Below are 16,787 nucleotides of genomic sequence, written 5' to 3' on the forward strand. Positions count from 1 at the left end.
CTCTGCGCCTGCGCAGCGCTCGGCCCCGCCCACCTCCGCCCCGCCCTCCGCGGGGCCGACTTCCGGGCGCGGGCCGACTTCCGGGACGCTGCTGCGCGCTGCCCGCTCGTCCGCCGCCGCACGCCGGCGCCTGGGCCCGCGGAGGAGCGGGGTCTGAGGGCGGCGGCTCCGCCGGCCCGGCTCTTTCCCTGGCGGCGGCGGCTTCTTCCGGGGGACAATATGTTCAAGAGAATGGCCGAATTTGGGCCTGACTCCGGCGGGAGAGTGAAGGTCGGTGCCCGGCCGCGTGTCCCCCGCGCCGTCCCCTCGGCCCCGGGCACCAGTGCGGGGACGCCGGGGGGCGACCCGGGCCCGAGGTCCCTCGGCGAGAGCAGGCCCTCCTCCTGCCGTCCCCTCCACGGCGGCGTCCCCGCGGCCTCAGGCGACCGGGACCTGGGGCGGGCGCGTCCGGAAGACCCGCCCGAGCGCAGGTGCGCGGAGCCCGGCGCGACTGCCGGCGGGGCACGCTCGGGCCGCGTCCCTCTGCCCCCGCGTCGCCGCGTCCCGCACGGGCGTCCTGACCGCGGGAGCGGTCGCCTTCGCCCCTCCGCGGTTTCACCGGTCGCAGGAGGCTTCGCTCTGAAAAGGAGTCGCCCGCGTTTGCACCGATGTCGTGGGTCCGCGGGGTGTTTTCGGGTCGCATCCGCGTCCCGTCGTGTTTGCGTAGTTGTCATCACACCGTGCACGCGGCCGTCGTGCGCAGCGTGTTTCTGTCCCACGCGCAGTGGGCGTGCGCCGGAGCCCCGAGGGCTGCTGCACGGAGGGGAGGGGAGAGCCGGCGAGCTCGTGGTCCCGGAGCCTCGTCCGCACGTCCATTGCCCGGGCTTCGGGGGGTTCTGGGCTGGCGGGGGACTTACCAACGGGCTGAAACGAGAGGTTGGGAGAGACTGCGGGATGCGCCCTCCCTGTAGTCGTGCCGGGCCCCGGGAGCGTGTGAGCCTCCGTGCACGGTGATGGAGCGGGTTCAGTCTGCAGGCTTCTGGTGCTCCCCCCAGGAACGGTGTGCGTGCGGCTGACGGCCGGGGCTGCGGGAGCGTGTGAGCCTCCGTGCACGGTGATGGAGCGGGTTCAGTCTGCAGGCTTCTGGTGCTCCCCCCAGGAACGGTGTGCGTGCGTCCGTGCGACTGACGGCTGGGGCTGCGGGAGCGTGTGAGCCTCCGTGCACGGTGATGGAGCGGGTTCAGTCTGCAGGCTTCTGGTGCTCCCGCCGGAAACGGTGTGCGTGCGTCCGTGCGGCTGACGGCTGGGGCTGCGGGAGCGTGTGAGCCTCCGTGCCCTGTGATGGAGCGGGTTGAGTCTGCAGGCTTTTGGTGCTCCCCCCAGGAACGGTGTGCGTGCGTCCGTGCGGCTGACGGCTGGGGCTCCGGGAGCGTGTGAGCCTCCGTGCAAGGTGATTGAGCGGGTTGAGTCTGCAGGCTTCTGGTGCTCCCCCCAGGAACGGTGTGCGTGCGTCCGTGCGGCTGACGGCTGGGGCTCCGGGAGCGTGTGAGCCTCCGTGCAAGGTGATTGAGCGGGTTGAGTCTGCAGGCTTCTGGTGCTCCCCCCAGGAACGGTGTGCATGCGTCCGTGCGGCTGACGGCCGGGGCCACCGCCTCCTCGCTGGCGCTCATGGCTCTTGCCCGCAAGAGAACCAAACTGTAGGTTATTAGACAGTTTGCTGTTACATAAAACAAGCTTTCAGAACTCTCATTCTGTTTATTTGGGTAATGATACAGTATTAACTGGTATTTAAATTATTTTTCCTTTAGGGGGTTACTATTGTTAAACCAATAGTTTATGGTAATGTTGCTCGGTATTTTGGAAAGAAAAGAGAAGAAGACGGGCACACCCATCAGTGGACAGTGTATGTAAAGCCCTACAGAAACGAGGTAGGTGCTTGTTTTTTCTATAACTTCTTTTGAAGCTACAGTTTGTTTTGCTTGAAAATAAGTTGTGATTTGTGTGTGTGTGTGTGAGGAAGATCGTCGCTGAGCTAACATCCATGCCCATCTTCCTCTATTTTGTGTGGGACCCTGCCAAAGCATGGCTTGAGGAGCAGTGCTAGGTCCGCCCCCAGGATCCCAACCTGCAAACCCTGGGCCACCGAAATGGGAGCACACAAATTTAACCACTATGCCACCAGCTGGCCCCATGCAATTTTTTTTTTATAGTAACTTTCCCATTATAAAATTAGCCCACTGTAGAAATGTTACCAAAAAATTGAAATAATAAAGTAAGGGCTGTCATCTTCATATAATTCTTAATAGAAATCAATTTTCCAGAAATGTTTTCTAATTAAAATTAAGTGACAGTGACAAAAACTATGCTGTAGGCTCGGTTCTCATCCCAACACCATTTCTTAAACTAGCATGGGATTCTAATCAGGTGTTGTAGGAATAAGCAGCTCGTGCTTTGTAAGTGATAATGGGTGATAAGACCACTAGGGGGTGTGAGAGAGAACTCTGCTGTGTCCTCTGCCCGGTGGTAATTGTATTTTAGGGCTGAAGCTCCAGTGCCTGGAACACAGCCAGCACATAGTAGGTATTCAACAGATGTTTATCGAATGAATACACATTATATTTTAAATCCTTCGAAGTCCACCCAAAAACTTGTATATAATTGCTCATAGTGGCATTATTCATAATAGCCAAAAAGGGGGAAACAACTCAAATATCTGTCATCTAATGAGTGGATAAATAAAATGTGGTGTATCCATACAATGGAATGTTGTTAGGCAATAAAAGAAATAAAGTACTGATACATTCTACTACCACATAGATGAAACTTGGAAACATGCTAAGTGAAAGAAGCCAGACACAAAAGGCCACATACTGTGTTATTCCATTGTGTTTTTTTTTTTTTTTTTTTTTGAGGAAGATTTGCCCTGAGCTAACATCTGTTGTCAATCTTTCTCTTTTTGCTGAGGAAAATTAGCCCTGAACTAACACCTGTGCCAATCTTCCTCTGTTTCATGTATGGGTCACTGCCACAGCATGGCCACCGACGAGTGGTGTAGGTCTGCGCCTGGGAACCAAACCTGGCTGCCAAAGTGGAGCATGCCAAACTTAACCACTAGGCCACAGGGCCAGCCCTTCCATTTTTACAGAATGTCCAGAATAGGCAAATCCATAGACATAGGAAAGAGGTTAGTGGTTGCCAGTGGGTGGGAGGAAGAGGGATTCGGGAGTGAGTGCTAATGGGTGTGGGGTTCTTTTTGTCTGGTAAAAACGTTCTAAAATTGATTGTGGTGATGGTTGTACAACGCTTTGAATGTACTGAAAACCATTGAGTGGTTCACTTCCGATGGGTAGGTTGTGTGGTAGGTGAATTATGTCTCAAGCTGTCACTAAAAGGAAAAAGCCCTCAGTGGCTCCCTCCTGCCTCTCGGTCAACTTGAGCTCTGGTGTTGAGCAGCCCTGCTGCAGACTTCCCCTGCCCTGTCTGCAGCCCGCTCCCTTGTCTGGGTTCATCCCATCATTTTCTAGGCCCTGCGTCTTTCCAACACCTAATTACTCTTAAACCTCTTCACTCATTCCTCCCCACCCACTCCATTCCTGCTGTTCCCTTAGTTCTCAGTTTGTGTCATTTTCTTTAGAAATACTGTCTTGCTCACCCAAGACTGTCAGGCAGCCCTCCTATGGACTTGTACCTAACGCCCTCGTAACAGATTACATAGAAATGCTGGTCTTCTCGACTGCCTCCTCCACACTGAGATCTGGAGGGCAAGACCCCGTTGTTGACCATTATAGCATCTGCTCCCCAATTTTGCTAGTCACTCATTTGCAGGAAAAAAAGAGTGAAAGTATCCCAAAAAAGTCTTCAAAAATGCTTATGAAGATCTGCCTCAGGAAAAGCGTTGGCAGTATACTGTTCAGTTATGAAAGCAGATAATAATATATCACTACAGGATGGTCCCAATTTTTAAAATATAGGTATATATTTAGATAATAAGCACATAAAAATTCCTGAAAGCAAATAAAAAGATTAATAAACATTACTATTGAGTATGACTTACTGTTTTGCATTTTCCTCTTTTTCTATAATGAGTTATTTTTTAAGGGCTGCCTTTACCAGAAGAGGCTCTTTATGTGCCAGAACCGATGCACGTGCGCCTGTGCTTCAACAGAGTTTAAGGAAAGGAGCAGCTTTATATCCAACAGCTTGGGCTTGCTTAGTTTAGTTGGCCTTAGCTTTATCAGACTTTGTTCTTTGAAGTTGATTAGGTCTTAGATTTGCTTTGGTTTCTATGGTTATTTCTATAAAAATATGGAAAGGGTAATATTGTTTTTATGGAAAAATCAAAATTGATTTAGAGTATTGTGTTTAGAGATGTATAAAAACAGGATTTGCAAAACACATCGGGGACATATATTCCTATATATGAATTATGAAAGAATTCATGGGCCTCCTTTGTTTAAAGTAAGAAACAAACCTCCCACGTATAATTCATGTTTTTTAGAAAAGTGTATTCCATAAAATTTAAGGGAAAGTGTATTTAATTAGGTACATATGCTCAGTGTATTTCCCTCCTACTTTTTCTATGTGGATGGCAGAACTAATTAAACCTCTGTATTCTAGGATATGTCAGCATATGTGAAGAAAATCCAATTTAAATTACATGAAAGCTATGGTAATCCTTTAAGAGGTACAGTACAGTTTTTTGATTCATAACATACAAATTTTCAACAGGGAACTGAATCAGTAATTTACAACTTATAGTTGTTTTTCTCTCTCTCTTCAGTTGTTACTAAGCCTCCATATGAAATTACTGAAACAGGATGGGGTGAATTCGAAATAATCATCAAAATATTTTTCATTGATCCTAATGAAAGACCTGTGAGTAATGTTAATTTTTGCACCTATGAAGTGGGTTTGTTAGTAATTGTGAAACTGTAGCCATACTTACTGAGTCGCTCGCTGTGTGCTGACGTTTTCGTGAGATGTCCTGGATGTACGCTGGGGCCTGGGGCCTCTTGCTGTGAGTTAAAGTTTTCCATTTTTAAGTGAAGTGCCTTTCAAAACTCTTTTATTTTTCAAGTATAGAAAGAAGGGGTATAATGTGAACATTTGTTGGAAAGAAACCTTGGAAAGCATATGATTACTAGAGCAAAAAAGCTTAAAATTCGTTAGTATCATTTGGTTATTAGTGACAAACAGGTTGAGTCATAGGCTGTCTGAAATGGGGGTATTCAGTTTTTTATAGTTGGAAGCCTTAGAAACACGCTTCTTGCTTTTTCAAGCTGCCATGAGTACTAGCAGCTCTACTTAATATCCTACTCTGTGGCTTGATTGTGTGAAAACTCCCTCAAACCTTGCACTTTGATCCGTCAGCAGCTTTGTGAGGTTGGTGGTGTCGTTTTAGAGATGAGGATCCTAAAGTTCAGGGATCAAGCGCTGCTCAGAAACAGTTGTGGCAGAGCTAGTTTTTGAACCCAAGTACTGCATTCACGCCTCAAACTCTCTCCGTTACTCTTTCTTTTGACTAAAACCACTAAGCCTTTTTTATTTTTGAACACATGGGGTCACAACTCAGTGTGGCTCTCCCACGTCTGTGTGACTGGGGCGTGACTCCGGCTTCAGGCCCGTAACGTTCATCATGGTTAGTTTTCGTTAGACTCAGCCCGTTCCCTTAGTTCCCTTAGCACCAAATATTTGCACTTTAATTATCAGATTGTGTTTTTAAAACTGTGTGTGTGCTTTTACAGGAGTTGAACATCACCTGGGCCAGTGAATCAGAGAATTAGTTCCTAAATGGCTGCACCAGAAACGCCTGAGGTGTTTTTTTAAAAATTCAAACTGCCCCCGCCTGCGCCTGACTCAGTGGGTGTGGAGGGGCCGGCACCCAGGTGATCTCAGTGCCCGGGGATGCTCTTCCCACGTAGGAATTCCTTTCCGCAGGCTCTCTAGTGAGAATCCAGTTTGGGCTTGCCTGTCTCCAGTGTGGAGAACATTGACTTGTGTCATCCTCTTCAGGTGTGAGGTAGTTCTTGTTTTAAGAAAGCCCTACTTTATGCTAGGCTTCCTTGAACTTTTGACTGGTAACTGTTCCTACATTAGTTTTCTTTTCTCCTGAAGAAACATCCATAGCTCATTTACACATTTTCCATGTGGTAAGGTTTCCAGATCTCCTACCATTCTTGTCCTTCTGGAATACTCTCACAGACATTATATTCTATTTGGCAAGAAATTATTAAATATCGATTATTTGCAAGACACTGTTCAAGGGTTAGGATACAAAGATGAGACCCTGCTCTTATTCTTTTTTTTGAGGAAGATTGGCCCTGAGCTAACATCTGTGCCCATCTTCCTCCGTTTTATATGTGGGATGCCTACCACAGCATGCCCTGATGACCAATGCTTAGGTCTGTGCCCAGGATCCAAACTGGTGAACCCCAGGCCACCGAAGCAGAGCAGGTGAAGTTAACTGCTGTGCCACCAGACTGGCCCCCCTGCTCTTATCCTTAATGAGAATAATCTATTGGGGAGAATAGGGCACAGGATTCAGCAGATGTTGTGGGGGGAGAAGTCGGTAATGTTACTAGAGCAGAAGCTCTTTTTAGCTTTGTGAGATTGCTTTGGGTTCATTTTTATTTTGAGAATGTGCTGCCTTACCTGTCTGTTACCTCCTCTGTTCCCTGCCTCACCCTCAGCTGGAAAATACACCTGTGAAAGAAATGACTGTGTTGTGTAAGCTCACTAAGAGACAGCTCTGCACGTCCTCTCTTGGAAGAGAGGCAGTGTGGTCATTTGCGCTACTCTGATTGACTCATTGAGTAGGTTTCCATGTGGACCTACATAGGCTTCAATTTTATTCCCTAAAAGGTGTTATGATGTTCTTCTGGTGTGGTGAAACCATTATACTTGTTCAGTAGTTGGCTCTTACAGAAAATAGGTCATATGAAGGTTTAATTAAACGATGGCATATGATGCATGCTCCGTATAATGATTTTAGCTAACTTTTTGGAAAATTCTCTGAGGCCTCTGAATTGTTTTCTGCAGCTTCACTGTAAACTCTGACGTTTGCCAGCTAGGTTTTATTTTGCTCGAGTAATCACACATTGTGCCTCAAAGCTTTTTCTTTGATGTCTTACTGCACCTGTGTTTGAGTATTTTGAAGACATGTTGCTCTTGCCAAAGTGAATTATCACTAACTTTTTATTACTTATGTGATAACCTTAAAGATCAGCACAGAAACTATCTGCCTTCACTGAGCATTTTAGTATTGGTCATTCCTTTTGAAGTATCAGAGATCTTTTTTTCCCCAGAGTAAATTTGTAAACTTTAATCTTCACAGAATAACTGTCACAGTTATTCGAATTTCACTTGTGTGAGTAAAAGAACTCATGCCTTAGTGATTTAATTTCCATAGCTCTCTCTTGTGTTACAGTTATGCATAGTCACTCTCTGGAGATGCTATAGCAGACCCTAACTTACGCCCTTCAGAGCATTCCTGTTAAGCAGATGTAGATGGATGCTGTGATACCTAATGGGGAAATGACAGTACAGAGAGTTTGGGCAATTTGTCACAGTAAGTGGTAGTTGAGACAAGCTCCTGAATTTGATGTTTTTGCTACTTCCAGCCTCTAAGTCACTTACAGAAATGACAGTGTCTCACAGTGATGATGAAAACCATTCACAGATGTGACGTCTGTTTTTGTTTCATAGGTAACCCTGTACCATTTATTAAAGCTGTTTCAGTCAGACACCAATGCAATGCTGGGAAAAAAGACAGTGGTTTCAGAGTTCTATGATGAAATGGTAAGAAGATTTTATAGTGAGTGAGTTTTAAAAGCATTTTAAGTTGTATAACTTCAACATTATTGGGCTTTTTTCCATTCTATCCCATTAGATATTTCAAGACCCAACAGCAATGATGCAACAATTATTAACAACATCTCGTCAGCTAACATTAGGAGCCTATAAGCATGAAACAGAATGTGAGTATCAAGAATTCCTAATTAATCCTGAAAAATAATGTATTCTGTAATGGTGAAAGGATTGTGTGATTAGTGACTATTAAATTTTTTCTTATGTTTTATATTTATATGTGTAGATATGTCAATTTTTTGGGACTTAAACAACCAAATATGTATTACCATAGAACATATAAGAGGGATATTTTAAATTGCTCCCAGAGCAGCCTACTTTTAAATGATAAAAGGCAGCCTCTCACATTCTCTGAAATATTTTCTGTCTTTTTTTCCCTAGGTACATTTAAGCATAACTTTTTGTTAATCTTGCTTAACCTGTCACTCAGTTATTTTCTGTTTACTAGTTTTTACTAACAAAATCTGTGTGAAGAACCTTGAGAATATAATTAAACTTTTGTTTACTGTGAACTAGTTTATCTCCTTTTTTAAAAACCTGTGTCATTCTACATAGTTTCAGATTAATGCTGGGATGGTGAATACCAGTTGGTAATCAGTCATGGTATGTCTTCCCTCAGCATCCACCCCCTCCATCACTCCATGCAGCTACTGCCAGTCATTTGCAGTTGGCACTCAAAACGAAACCTGTTTGCCATCATTCGTTCAGTTCTTCCTTTGATCTTTCATTCATTTGCTTACAGTGTATACTGAGCACCAGTTCTATGCCAGGCATTGTTCTAGGTTGTCCTAAAGCCAGGTGAAGAAAGCGTATCCAGAAATAGTCATTAGCTGTGTGCAATACTGTTGATAGGTCTGGTAAGATGAGAGCCAAGAAATGGAGTATAGCAAGGGGGAGGTCCTTGAGGACCTGAGCAGGAACAGTTGAAGGAGAACAGTAAGGACAGGAGATGGTTGAAGTGGGTCAGGAGAGAAGGAGGTGAGGGGAATTGGAGACAGTGCTGTGGACAACCCTGTCGTAGAGCTGGGCTGTAAGGGAAGCGGTGATCCTTCAAGTAGCAGAAGCGGGATCTGGGGTCAAGAGGGTAGTGTTTTCCAGGGGAAATGAACCAGTATATTTGTCGGCTGAAAGAAGTGAGCAGTAGAAGAAGGGGAGGAGGGGTGAGACTAGGGGAGAGGAGGTGCTGTTTCCCCATCAGTGGCTCTAGCAGGGTTGTGTTTATATTTTCATGAAACTCATCATGGGGAGTTAAAACACTGGAATACAAATGATGCTTTCACCACTTGGTAGTCATTTAAAATGTAAAATCACACTCATTTAAAACCTTGATGCTTCGCTTTCTACATCTGCAGAAATATTTACCTGGCCTACTTTGTTATGAACATAAAACAAAGATATGTGTATGATCACTTTGAAAAGGTAAAAGCACTACTAATATACTATTTTAATTTGTTATTAGTCATTTCCTCTCCATTATAGATCTTTATCCTGTACCATGAAATACGCCCAATTCATAGAGGAAACTTGTCTTTGAAAATTCAAGTGCCCACATTTTTGTGTTTTCAACAAAACTAGTATCATTAATTCATTTGTATATAATAAGTAGGTACAAATAATTTGTTTTATAGAAAGGCACTTCTATACATTTACTTGGATGTGTTAAAGCTTATGTAAGAAGCTGTATAACCTTGGGAAGTTTTTATCAGTAAATTACATGTTTTGTGTTATCTTCAGTTTATTTTCTTAACAGTATCAAATCAATAAGGAAGAAAAAGATAATTTCTTAAATGTTATTGGCACAATTGATAAGCTTTTGGGAGGAAAACTTAATTTAGATCATTGTTTCATAGGATTTACCAAAATAAATTCCAGTTTAATTAAAGATAGTTCAGTGTTTTTTTAAAGTCATTCAGCGTGTTTACAGTATTAGAGGAAGGACTGTCCTGGCTAGGGAAGACTTTCTAAGTTTGAGATATTAGAAGAAATCACTTTATAAGAAAGACAAACTCAATTTTGTAAAAAATGTTTAACTTATGCGTTTCAGAAGGGCAAAGAAGAAAAATTTGTTGAAAATATGACAGAGGACTAATACCTTAAAAACTCTAAAATAGATAAATAAAAAAGAAAAAATTTAAACTTCAATTGATAAATGGACAAAAGACATCGACAGATGAAAGAGGAAATGACTGGTAAATAAAATAGGAAAATATTTGGCCCTTCTACGAATTGAAAAAATGCAAACCAAACAATTATGGGTGGTTGTATTTGTGTCAAATTAACAAAAGGAACCTTTACTAGTTGTACCTTTTAAGGGTGTGGTGAACCCTGCATTTTCATGAATTGTTTGAGTATAAATTGCTTTAGCCTTTTAAAGAGCAATTTGGGGATATTAATCAAAGGCCTAGAAGAGATATGTACACTTTTACCAACTTGAGGGTCTTATACTCAATATTTGGGTAATAATAAAATATCACTTAGATTTATGGAGTGCTTACTGTTTGTACTCTTCGAAATCTGTACCTCTGTAAACTCATTTAGATCTAGAATAACTTGATTAGGTAACCCATGTAGAAAAGGAAACTGAGGCACAGGGAGGTCAAGAAACTTGCCCAAGCTAACACAGCTAGTTAGTGTTGGAGCCAGGACTTGATCCCAGGCAGTCCTTAGAACTTAGACTCTAAAAACTTAGTAATATTTTTAGGTAGAGTAATATTCGGATAGAAGTTGCTCATTATGATGCATATTAAAAGTTTTTAAAGCTGTTTATAGTAGTAAACTGGAAGTTTACTTAAGCCCTAATGATCTAGCTTTTAATAGTAATAATGGCTTCCACAAGGAATAATTAAATGATAGTGAAGACTAATGAGAACTTTCTGTGTACTCAGGTTTCTTCCCTTTTTGGGCGCCCCTAACAACCCTCGGAGGAAGGTGCTGCTGTTAGCCCAGTGTGCGAGTAACCACCCTGGGGCAGAGAGAGGTTTGATAACTTGCCCAGATCACCCAGCAGAGCTGGGATGCAGACCCAGAGCCTGTGCCCGTAGCCATCCAGCCGTGCTGTGTGTGTGGAAGCCTCAGTCTGTGCTCCTAAGCAGTGAGTGATCCTGGATAGGTTTCCTCTAAATTGAGGCTTCCTTTGGAAATTAAGAACAGAAATTTTTCTTTTTTATGGAAGCATTTAATATATAGGAAGCAGAAAACTGGAACAAGCGACAAGAAATTTTAAAATATTTTCCTTCAGGATCTCACTGCTAATTAACCTAGGTCTTCTTCCAAATATATCATGCCCTTTGCAGTCTTATGATTTGTCAAAAATAAAGTATAATGACTAAATCAGACAAGAATCTACATCTAGAGTGAAGGCTGTCCTCTGACAGAGGAGTTAGATCAGGTCTCCCACCTCGATCTCAGACCGCCTGCTGCAGTCGTTAGGACTCCTTGCTGTTCCCAGGCCCTCCTGTGTCAGCTTCCTCTACCTGATTCCTTTCTCGTTCTTTAAGACTCACTCAGATTTTACCACTACCAGGAAGCTCTCCTGGATACGCTTACACCCTTTCCCTCGGTGCGGATCCAGTCTGCTCTCTCAGCTCCTGTGACTACCCCATGGCGCTGTACTGCATTTTCCTCTCTTGTATCTCCTACCTCTGTGCCCCAGCATCTCACAGAGTGCCTGTCAGTCAGTGTATGTTTTTAATTGATGTGGAGAGAGAGAGAGCAAGGGAATAAAACTTTCTGCATAGTAAAAAGCACTGTAAACAAAATCTAGAGACACACAGCCATGAATATTGTACTCATAATCACAAATGACTGGTTTCTTTAATTTATACAGAGCTCCTGCACATCAGTAAGAAAGGCCAGTAACTGAAAAGCTTGTGTGCAGCAAAGGAAGCCATCAGCAAAATGAAAAGGCAGCCTACCAAAAAGGAGAAATATCTGCAAATTATGTATCTGATAAGGGGTTGGTATCCAAAATATACAAAGAACACATATAGCCTAGTAGGGGAAAAAAGCAAACAGTTCAATTAAAAAACTGGCAAAAGATCTGAATAGACATTTTCCCAAAGAAGACACACACATGGTCAACAGGTACATGAAAAGGTGCTCAACGTCACTTAATCGTCAGGGAGATGCACATCGAAAGCACAATGAGAGATCCCCTCACACCTGTTAGAATGGCTGTTCTCAAAAAGACAAGAAATCGCAAGTGTTGGCAAGGATGTGGAGAAAAGGAAACTGTTGTGCAGTGTTGATAGGAATGTAAATTAGGGCAGCCAGTATGGAAAACAGTATGGAGGCTCCTCAAAAAATTAAAAATAGAACCACCATGTGATCCAGCAATTCCACTTCTAGGTATTTATCCAAAGAAAATGAAAACACTAATTCGAAAAGATACATGCACCCCCATGTTCATCGCAGCATTATTTAGAATAGCCGAGATACAAAAACAACCTAAGTGTCCATTGATGGATGAATGGATAAAGAAAGTGTGATGTGTGTATATATATATATATACATACACGCAATAAAATATTCCATCATAAAAAAAGAAGGAAATCTTGCCATTTGTGACAACATGGATGAACCTTGAGGGCATTATGCTAAGTGAAGTAAGTCAGAAAAAGACAAATATTGTATGATCTCACTTATAATGTAGAATCTTAAAAAACAAAAAACACCATGGGGCCAGCCCTGTGGCACAGCGGTTAAGTGCGCACGTTCCACTTTGGCCTGGGGTTTGCTGGTTCATATCCCGGGTGTGGACATGGCACTGCTTGGCAAGCCATGCTGTAGTAGGTGTCCCACATATAAAGTAGAGGAAGATGGGCATGGATGTTCGCTCAGGGCCAGTCTTCCTCAGCAAAAAGAGGAGGATTGGTGGCAGATGTTAGCTCAGGGCCACTCTTCCTCAGCAAAAAAATAGGAGGATTGGCAGCAGATGTTAGCTCAGGGCTAATCTTCCTTAAAAAAAAAAACACCAAACTCACAGATACAGAAAACAGATGGGGAAGTGAAATCCATGAAAGGGGGGCACAAGGACAAACTTCCAGTTATAAAATAAATGAGTCCTGGGGATGTAATGTACAGCTTGGCAACTATAGTTAATAATACTGCATTATATAGTTGAAGGTTGATAAGAGAGTAGATCTTAAATCTTCTCAGCACAAGAAAAAAATTTTTTAACTATGTATGGTGACAGATGTGACTAGACTTATGGTGGTGATCATTTTGCAAGATATGCAAACATTGAATCATTATGTTGTACACCTGAAACTAATATGTCAGTTATACCTCGATTTAAAAAAGGCCAATAACCTAACAGAAAAATCAGCAAAGGAAAAACAGACATTTCATAAAAAGGAAGGGAGAAATGTTTCCTAAACATATAAAAAGATCAGTCAGCCCCAGTAGTAAGAATAGAAATGCGAATTAAAGCTACTCTGAAATACCATTTTTCGCCTCAGGTTAACTAAGGCTCAAAAGCTGACACGACAGGGGCACCCACTGCTCGCAGGACTGTAGCAGCAGAGCCTGAGTCACCAGGCGCTCGTCCAGGATCACAAGGCCTAGATCCCTCGACCTAGCAATTCTGCGTGTCGGGATTTACCCTATGGATAGACTGAAATGATGGTGTGCAGCACACACGTCATAGCACTGTTCATAATAGAAGAAATGGAAAGACTCTGAACGGACATCGAGGGGACACTAGTGAATTACGGGGGTCTGTTCAGTGAGGTCCCTGCAGCCGTTAAAGCATGAGTCTGGGATGTGAGGAGCTTTCAGATAGAGTGAAGTGAACGGCCAGGTGCAGATCAACGAGTGTGGTGTGACACCACTTGTATTGGGTGAGGAGGAGAAGTAACGCCTAGGTGTGTGCTCGTCTGTGAACAGATTATTTCTGGCAAGATACCAAAGAAGCCTACTAATGATTCATTCTGGGTGGGGGGGCAGGGGCGGAAGGAGACATTTTTCATTATCTACACTTTCAGCCTTCTAATTTTGTGTCCTGTGTGTAGTACCTGTTTTCAAAAATAATTTTTAAAATGAAAGAAATTACACATAAAAATATGGATTGTTTTGGCAGTATAAAAATTTACCTGTTAGGAAATGTATCACAAAAAGAAAATCACCAGCAACAAGCAGAATAAGGAAACGTTACTGCATGTTTTTAATGTCTGGATGCTTCATATACATGACTTACTCCTCATAAATCCCCTGGGAAATACAGTTTTAACTGTGTCCTACAGAAAGAAGAGACCAAGGGAGGCTTAGAGGTACCAGCATCCAGCTAACAAGGGCCAAAGGTGTATTTGCACCCAGGTCTCTCTGATATTAGAGGTTGGGTTTTCAGTGTTTTTTTCCCAAACCCTGCTGCTTCTAGTTAGTGATCATCTTGTTTTAGCAAAAGTACAACTGTGCTTTAATAGTCATCAGCAGCAGTTGCCTTAAGTGTCCACCAGATGGTAATGTTGCAGGAAAGTAGGCGTTTTTCTTTGTAAAACAAGTGGAATATTTAAATAGATGGTGTCCGTTTTTGCAGTAATGATATTTTCTTTAGTAATTTATGTAGGCCCCTAGAATGTTTTACATATCATTTAATGTTCCTCTGTCATAATAGTAATTAATATGGCTTTTTATGTACCAGACCAGTGTTCTAGATACTAAATAGGCATTAATTCACTTAAAATCTTCTCAACAAATAATGTTATGAGGTGTTTGGTCTTATAATCTCTTTTTCAGCAATGAGGAAGTGAGCATAGGGATAATAACTAACTTAGCGTGGCACAGCTGTTGGATGGTAGAGGTGGAATTCAAACCCAGACAGTTAGTGCTGTCTTTTTTGAAAAAAGGGATGGGTTTGTTTTGTCAGCGTGATTTTCATTACCTAAGTTTTACCTGTAAATAAATGTAAGAACACTGTATTTGGTTAGCTCTTCTTACTAGCTGGATGTCTCTTGGATTGTATGCCCCCGTATTTCCAAATTAATGTGTATATGCAGAAAAACAAGGACGTCATGTCTTAAAATCTTAAAATACTAGTGGGCAGAATTTCATTCTTAGTTGTAGACAACATCTGAGATCCTCTCTTGGGAGTTCAGACGTCCTTCCCTTCCGTGTTTAATGTTGTAGATCTTGAGTTGTCCATGCTTCATCATGGAAACACTGACTAGTAAATACCGTGTTTATTACTCAGTGCCATATCTTAGACTTGTGAGAAAAAAGAAATAATTTAATAAAAGTACATGTTTTCCTTAGTTGCAGAACTTGAAGTGAAAACCAGAGAAAAATTAGAAGCTGCGAAAAAAAAAACAAGCTTTGAAATTGCAGAGCTTAAGGAGAGATTAAAAGCAAGTCGAGAAACTATTAATTGTTTAAAAAATGAAATCAGGAAACTCGAAGAAGATGATCAGACAAAAGAGATATAAACCATTCTGAAGAGAACTTGAGAGGAAGCTGTACTGAGAGTGAGGGACTTGGAGAAGTGGACCGTGAATACTGCTCCTCAGGAACTGCGCCTACAGTTGTGACCACGGGCTGCTCATCAGAGGGGTCAAAGTATGTGTACTTTTCAAGCCATCTTTAATGTGAGACATATGTGGGTAATAAGAATGAATGCTGTATAGGCATTTTATCAGCCCATTTTAGGGTAATTCTATGATGTTAAGCACAACTTAAAAAATTTTTTATTGTATTTTATGTATAGCTTATCCTTTTTGACAGGCATCATAATTTGGTTATAAAGTATAACTTGTACAAATTTTATACTTCACTAGTAGTTAGAATTAGTGGTAAAATTAAAGTGTATATTTAATTTTGTAAGTTCTTATCTGTCCCCGTCCTAACCTTTGTGTCTGATATGCCCAGTGCCCTGTCGGTTTCAGTAAATGTAGCTTACGGATCCTCTCTCTGCCTCTTGCTGTGTTTCTTCCTCTGTGAAGCACCTGGAGCTCTCTCGTTACAGGTAACGTATCTCTGTGGTATTGTGACTACACGTCTCTGTTGGCGCTCGTAGCATACAGACGCTTGTGATGGCGAAGAGCTTAAGTATTTTTCTGCCTAACTACTTCAGTGTCATTCGTTTTCACATAGAAAAACATTTAGTCCCTCATGCATGTTCCAATGACACAGAGGAAGCAGCCGTGCATCGGCTTCACAACTGCCTTCTCCTCCTCAGCCTGACCTGTTCAAGCCCACGTGGTGAGCCCCTGCTTTTGGACTCAATCTAATTTGAACATTCAGTAGTAGTTGATCTTTAAGGCTGTGTTAGTGGAACCTCCTTGGCAGCTGAGGGACAATAATAGGTAGGAAAGCATTCTGGGAAAGGTGCAGCATTAACACGTACAAAGCTCGCAAAGGTGGCCCCCAGGCCGGACGCAGGGATTCTGTATGCTCTGTAGGCTCACAGCTAGCCACCCTTGCACTTGAAGATACTTTATCTATCTGCCCTTGTAGATTGGTTACTTTTTACTTTGTTGCTGTATTTTTTAAGTTGTGGCATTTATAAGCATTATGGTGGTTGTGCAAAGGTATCTGTGGCTGAAATCTCTGCCAGAGGCCCTCTGGGGTTAAGGATGGCACTTCTCATTCTGCCAGGCATCATTCAGCTCTTGCCCGGCGCCCACAGCGTAGGAAGGGCCTGGGGAGAGGTCAGGAAAACTAATGGGGGAGGAAAATCTCATTCTACTTGAGGAACCTGACATGGAAGGTCATCCCTCATTATTCTAGCCAGATTAACCCCCAAGAATGTAGAGATTCCTAATACTAAAGTCTGACTTTATGCATGGGTGAATACAAGAATTCAAAATATGTCTTCATGGCTCAATCTCGCCCTTTGTCAGCCCTTTATTCTGTGTTGGCTTTAAGTAGGATCGCCCATGAGGTTGCAAAGAATTCTTAATAATCCAAAAATAAAAAACCTAATTTAAAAAGTGGGCAAAGGATTGAAT

The 16,787-nt window shown here is 42.8% G+C and overlaps 1 protein-coding gene across 2 annotated transcripts; it reads left to right on the forward strand.

Annotated features, from left to right (window-relative positions):
- The first annotated feature begins 9 nt into the window (after positions 1-9).
- Positions 10-15,744, forward strand: YEATS4 (YEATS domain containing 4). Of its 2 annotated transcripts, none has more exons than XM_070622036.1 (7): positions 10-270; positions 1,788-1,907; positions 4,597-4,663; positions 4,760-4,854; positions 7,684-7,776; positions 7,868-7,955; positions 15,097-15,744. In XM_070622036.1, exons 1-7 carry the CDS (start codon positions 220-222, stop codon positions 15,264-15,266), a joined length of 684 nt encoding a protein of 227 aa, XP_070478137.1. In that variant the 5' UTR covers positions 10-219; the 3' UTR covers positions 15,267-15,744. The 2 variants fall into 2 exon arrangements, with proteins under 2 accessions (XP_070478137.1, XP_070478138.1); XM_070622037.1 differs by lacking the exon at positions 15,097-15,744 and adding an exon at positions 8,227-8,357 and having other exon boundaries at positions 48-270.
- The last annotated feature ends 1,043 nt before the right edge of the window (positions 15,745-16,787 follow it).

Source organism: Equus przewalskii, chromosome 5 (assembly GCF_037783145.1).
Source record: "Equus przewalskii isolate Varuska chromosome 5, EquPr2, whole genome shotgun sequence".
NCBI lineage: Eukaryota > Metazoa > Chordata > Mammalia > Perissodactyla > Equidae > Equus > Equus przewalskii.

What these genes read in the sequence shown, in the direction of transcription:
- YEATS4 (XM_070622036.1), top strand. Translation starts at nt 220, where the DNA reads ATGTTCAAGAGAATGGCCGAATTTGGGCCTGACTCCGGCGGGAGAGTG. An exon ending in TAAAGCCCTACAGAAACGAG is followed by an intron (nt 1,908 to 4,596) that starts GTAGGTGCTTGT and finishes TCTGTATTCTAG; the next exon opens with GATATGTCAGCATATGTGAA. An exon ending in CAGAGTTCTATGATGAAATG is followed by an intron (nt 7,777 to 7,867) that starts GTAAGAAGATTT and finishes CTATCCCATTAG; the next exon opens with ATATTTCAAGACCCAACAGC.